Consider the following 6,080-nt stretch of genomic DNA (forward strand, 5'->3'; position numbering starts at 1 on the left):
GCCCCCGGCGGGGCCCCCAGAGCCTTCCCCCCTGCTCCCCCTGCCACTTGTCAGGCTCACGGCTGGCCCCGCGCCTGGCTAACCTTTCCAACGAGGCTCTCCTCCACCTCTCCCCTGTCCACGCCTGACCAGTTAGTCCTGCTCGAACCTGGCATCACCCCATCAGGCCAGCCTCAGAGCTCCCTTCCGTCCTCCTGTGGTCACCCTGGCTCCACTAGCCCTGTGCCCTCTACCTTGGCTCTTCCATTCAGGGTCCCACCGAGCACGAGCCTGTCCCGGGAGGACCGTAGCTTTGGAGGGCAGGAATAGTACCTTGCTGTTTAACCCCGTCCCGAAGCTGTGCTTTGCCAAGCACACATCTAATGAAGCGATCATGGGACGAGCAAGAGGAGAAACAGTGGCACGTTCTCTGCTTGGCAAACGCATCTTCCCCCCAAGGTATCAACTGTTACGGGATGAGTCGTGTCCCCTTAAAAGAGGTGTGGAGATTCTAACCACCAGTTCCTACAAATGTGACCTCAGTTGGAAATAGGGTCTTTGCAAGTCATGGTGAGCTCATTTGGACTGGGGGCCCCTAACCCAATATGACTGGTGTCCTCATAAGAAAAGGACTCTGGCCACAGACACCGAGGTCAGGTGGCTACGTGGACACAGAAGCAGGGCTGGAGCAATGCTGCTCCAACCACGACATGCCCGCGGCCACCAGGAGCTAGACGAAGAAGGGCAGGACCTTCCCCTGGAGGCTTGGAGGGAGCACAGCCCTGCTGACATTTTGATCTTGAACGCCTGGTCCCCAAACTGTCTGCTGTTTACCCCCCCCCCCCCCCCCGGGTGGCGTCCCCTAACTTGTGTCTTTTTCCCCCCCCCCCCCGCCTCGTGTGTGCTCCTCGGTTCCAGCAGCCCAGGAGACCAAGGTGACCTCTGAGTGAACGCATTGCACCCGGGCAGACTCCCGGGAGGTGGCGGGCGTGTCCCATGGGGCTCAGAGCAATGCTGCTGCCCGTGCTCCTCTGAGCTGCATGGCAGTGGCCATCAGGTGTCCAGAGAGGCCCTTCCTCCCGCAGACCACGTGCGGGCTCTGCACTGCAGTGCAGCTGCCTCAGCGGGTCCCCCCAAGGCTGCGATGTGTCTGCTCCACCACGCCGCTCTGAGCACCCCCTTTGCAGAGGCGGGCCCCACATCAGATGACGGTGGACTTTAAATCCTCCAACTCCAGAATAAAATTCCCAACCCCCCACTTTGGAATTGCCCACAGCGTCTCCCTTGAGCGTCTTGATCATGATCAAGTCAAATGATGCTTCCAACGCGTGACTGTAAGAAGCAGCTGAGGGGAGAAAACACCCCCTGCCCTTCCTGAGGTACCCACGTGCCGTTTCCACTGACTCCGCTTGCCATCTGTGCCCTCCCCGCAGTGTCCTGGAGCCTGCGATTTAGGCGAGATGCCCCACACGTGCCATGCACAGCCACAGCCCCAGCTGCACCCGTCGGGCCGGCCCGGCTGGGGGATGTGGTCAGCTCTGCCCCTCCGAATCCCGGCGGCCCTGCCCACAGGACGCAGGCCCAGACTTACGGTCCTGGAGGGAGCGTAGTGCGTTGGCGACACGGGTGGAGGCCTGGCCGGGCTCTGGAAGGAGGGCAGGCAGAACCTCTGGCCTGTGTCCGGCGGTGGGGAGGAGGCGTAGACGCGGTCCCCCAGCCGCTCCGGCTCATGCTTGTAGGACTCGAGGGGAAAGGTGTGCTGCTTGGTCACCTGGGTGGGCGTGGACGGGGAGGAGGAGAGGCCGGAGGCTGTGGGAAGAAATAACAGGGCCGTCAGGACAGGGACGCCGAGGAGGGCGGAGGAGGGCTGGGCGGTTCAGGCGCCAGAAGTCCTGATGGCCAAAGTCTGAAGGCGTGGATGTGAGTGTGGGGAGAGCTTCTAACCTGCTTCTGGTCTCTCGGCGCTGGCGGGTGCAGGAGCGCCCTGGGGAGCAGGGTGCGGGGCAGGACCCCTGTTGGGAGGGCCATGCACGCCGTTCAGAAATTACTGGGTGCGGACTCCACTTGCTCCATCTAGGCAGACCCTGGTCGGCCCCTCCCCTCCCCTGCCAAGCAGGATGCAGGAGGCAGCACGGGGTCCCGCCTGACGGAGGTGCTCCAGTGCTCACAGCCCGCCGGTTATGCCAGCAGGCGACTGCTACGTCCCCAAAGGATGGGCTACGTGGAAGTTCGAACTCCTGTACCCGCATATGTGACCTTATTGGAAATAGCATCTTTATAGACTCATCGAACTGGGCTGGGTCGCCCCTCCATTACAACTGTGTCTGTAAGAGGAGGGGACACTTGCAGAGAGAAGGCGGGGACTGCAGAGGTGCGTCTGCCCGCCTGGACACCACGGACTGCCGGCCACACCTGAAGCTGGAAGAGGCAGGAAGGATCCTGGCCCTGCCGACACCTTGACTTTGGACGTGTGGCCTCCAGGACGGAGAAGGGACCTGTCTCTGTGGCTGGAAGCCCCTCTGCCCGCGGCCCGTGCCCTGGCAGCTCCTGGAGACACGTCCCATGTTACTGATACCAAATGTTTTCTAAGAGAGGCAGAGCCTGGACTTGAGTCTGACTGCTCACATCTCATAGGTAAGAAATACAACTTTAAAATCCATTTTAAATGATGCAAGTCAGGGCCGGCCAGCAGTGTGGTGGCTAAGGCCGCTGGACCCCACACGGCCAGGGTGGGTTTGAGTCCTGGACACACGCTTGGAAAGCGCTCTGGGCTTGAGTGCGTGCAAGCCCCAAATCTTGAGAGGGCGATGGAGGAGAAGGGACTGTGGTGTGGCCACCTTTCCCCTAACCCCCCACGCGGTGCTTTCTCATGTTCCCTCTCCCTCTCTGTCTCTCTCCAGCAAGCACACACACCCTATAACCAACTTTTAAAAACAGTTGTGCAGGTCAGACTGCACGCGTCTGTAGCCATGGGCTAAGACTGCTATTTCAGGACTGGGTGTGGACGGGCCCCCTGCAGAGCCTGCCTGGTCCCCTTCCCAGGCCCTGCCACCACGCTCCGGATGCCCCTCACAGCCCCAGACACATGTTTGTCCCCCTCTGTTTGATCCTCCTTCCCAGAGGGCGGCCTTCCACCCCTTGGGTGGCAATTCACTCGGCCTCCCTCCCCTGGTCCCATAAAGCACTTTGGCTGGCCCCACGTGTAACTGTCAACCATAAACAGCACAGTGCTCAAGCCAATGATAAAATGGACGTCTCCTCTCCCCCCAAAGCACCATCTGCCTTTGGGGAGGGGTCCTGCCCACACCCTTCAGGCCCTGCAGCCCCCATGCTGTCCTGGACAAAAGTCTGCTGCCCCAAAGGCGCGGAGAGGGAAAAGCAGGAGGGAAACAACTCCTGCTAAGCCAGAGTCTAGAACCTTCTCTCCCTCTCGCTGCTCGAGCATTAGGGGTGTGTTTTGGAATAACCCATAGACGAGGAACATCTTTCCCAGGGAAGACCTTCTCAGCCGGAGCCAGGCCAGTGGGAATCCCGGCTGGCCCCAGCTGACCTGGGGGCAGCAGGAGAGGGTGGGGACGACAGTTGTAGGAGGACGCAGAGGAGACAGAAACTTCCGTCAGCGCATTTTCATAGGACTTAAAACTTACGACATAAAAGGCATCTAACAGCAAATCTCGAGAAGCAGGCCTGCTTTAGGGGCGTCTGGGAGGACAGGGAAAAGAGGAGGAGGCAGAGGAGGAGGGAGCTGACGCGGTCTGGTGGTTCTTCAGAGGAGGGGGGTGGCTGCACCTGGCGCAGGTCTGGACTTCCAGCTGCCTGGGACCAGGGCTCCCGGTGGTGCCCACAGAACCCCCAGGAACAGAGATGCTGCCCCAGGCTGGGGTGGGGCCTGGCCTTCAGAGGGCTCTGCTGGCACCGGGCCGAGCTGTGACCTCACGCTAGGTGAGATGTGCCATCCACACCCTCCCGAGCCGTCCCCTCCAGAGAGACAGAGCCCATTCTGTGCTCCCTGTGGGCGTGTCCCTGCCACCCCCACCAGTGCTGCAGATGGACTGAGCAGACTGCTACGCTCAAAACCCTGTGCCACACCCCAGCGTAACGAGTGGGACGGCGCCTCGGCCTGGCACCTGCGTTTCCATGTGTCAAAGCCCCGGGCCTCCCGCAGGGCACAGGGAAAGCGGCCTCCGCCTCGCCCGTGACCTCGCCCCCAGTCCCAGCTCAGACTTTGCGTCCAGACTGCACCGCCTGCGTCTGTGAAGGCCCGGGGAAGACACGGCCCTCTGAGCGGGCATCTTGGCAACACCTGTCAAAGCTCCAGAGGCACGTTCCCTGACCCCAGCTCCCCTCGGGGATTCCCACAGGCACGCCTGCGTCCTTGCCAAGTGGCACACCTATGGCGCAGTTTGTGACCGCGGTGCACCTGGCAGCAGAGCCCGGGGATGCAGGGGCTCGGCAGGAGCAGGGCATGCTGGCAGCTGACAGGCGGCTCGCGGGCCTGGTGACACGCACCTCACTGCTCTCAGCCCCAAGGCTGCAGGGCATCCGTACAGAATGATATGCTCGTGGCTCCCCAAAAGGGAAAAGGCCTTAAATATAAATGCTCGCGCTGTCTGCGTGTGCCTTGTGTCGCTGCAAGGATCTGGAAGCACTGGCAGTCCTCAGGGAAGACTTGTATTACACAGCCTTTCCGGGCTTCAGGTTCTACTTCATGGGATGTGGTATTTATGTGGAAAATTACTTTTTCAGTTTTGCTTTAGAACCGAGAGGCTGACTAACGCCGTATTTAAGCACCTACCTGCTGTCTGTCCTAAGCCCCACCCCACTCCTGCTGACAGCACTGTCTCCAGCAGGACCACGGCCGGCCGGGCCAGGGCGTCTCCTCTCAGGGTCTCTGTCCTCTGCAGAGCACGATCCCTCCTCCCCTGAGCCCCAGGCACAGTGTAAGGGCCCTGGTGGGACTTCTGGCAGTTCTTGGTACAGATGTTCAGTTTTCAAGGAGAAATAATTAGAAGAGAATGTGACTAAGCAGCATACTCCTTAGAGGACTCTAAAGAACAAGGCTCTCTTCCCCCAGCCCTGCTCCCTGCAGGCCCCCTGGTGTGAGCACGGCCCATCCTAACCCAGTCCCTGAGGGCACGGAGGGGGCGCAGCGCGTGCAGAGGACACAGAGCCGTACAGAGAACCTGGACGAACTGCTCGGGCTGCGAAGACGCTAGAGTGGACGTCGCCATGTCGTTCCCGGGGAGACGCAGGGTTCTCCAGCACCCTGAGGAAGCTCTCTCACTCAAACCTTTCCGAGTTCAACAGAGGCTTCCATCTTTCTGCCTGGCTTCCCTGTGTTCTCCCTGCCCCTGCCCAGAGCTGGTCTCTTGTGGGGAACAGAAGGCACTGTGCCAGGGCACTGTGGGAGCAGGGGACAGGTAAATGCAAGGCCTGGGTCAGGGCCCGTGCAAGCATACCGCTAAACAGAGCTGCTTGTCTGTGGTCCTTACGCGAGACGGTGGAGGAGGTCACACCTGAACCCCGCTGTCCTGACTCCGCAGCCCAAACTCTGCCACAATTAAACTGGGAGGGCCTGGAGGCGAATACATAGATTCAGAAATCCTGCTTCAGCTAGGGGAGTCCCTCTCCCACGGGGGCCTCACAGGCCATCGGGAAGCAGAGCCTGGGAGAACTTGGTGTCTGAAAAGGGAACTTAGTGGGGCTGCAGAGGGGCGGAGGCACAGAGAGGAGACGCGGGCTGGGGACTCGGCGTGCTTCCTGGGGTGGCAGCCTTGCAGGGGGCCACGCTGGGCTTCTTTTAAGACATTTTTTCCTTTTCAAAAGCATTTTTTTGGGACCAGCAGTTAGCATAACGGCTATGTTGTTGGACTCCCATGTAGTCGACCACAGTTCGAGTCCCGGACCCAGTGGCTTAGACTAATGCCGAGTGCGTGTGTGTGCGTGCCCAAGATCCCAAGAGGAGAATGGAGAAGGGATTGCAGCATGGCCGTCCCCTCCTGGGGGTGATTTCTCGCTTTCTGTCTCTCTGGCGCGCGCATGCACCCTATAGCAAAAACCTCTCAAAAAAAAAAAAAAAAAAAAAAAAAAAAACACTTTTT

General features: G+C 60.1%; 1 protein-coding gene across 1 annotated transcript in view; it reads right to left on the reverse strand.

Moving 5' to 3' along the window:
- LOC102478146 (5'-AMP-activated protein kinase subunit gamma-2) overlaps positions 1-6,080 on the reverse strand; it is a 189,588-nt gene that overhangs the window by 8,267 nt on the left and 175,241 nt on the right. Inside the window, exon 4 of the mRNA XM_006150254.2 lies at positions 1,571-1,788. Coding sequence (XP_006150316.1) covers positions 1,571-1,788 — 218 coding nt within the window. The remainder of the gene's footprint in view (positions 1-1,570; positions 1,789-6,080) is intronic.

This window comes from Tupaia chinensis, unplaced genomic scaffold, assembly GCF_000334495.1.
Source record: "Tupaia chinensis unplaced genomic scaffold, TupChi_1.0 Scaffold000280_1, whole genome shotgun sequence".
In the NCBI taxonomy this organism is placed as follows: domain Eukaryota; kingdom Metazoa; phylum Chordata; class Mammalia; order Scandentia; family Tupaiidae; genus Tupaia; species Tupaia belangeri.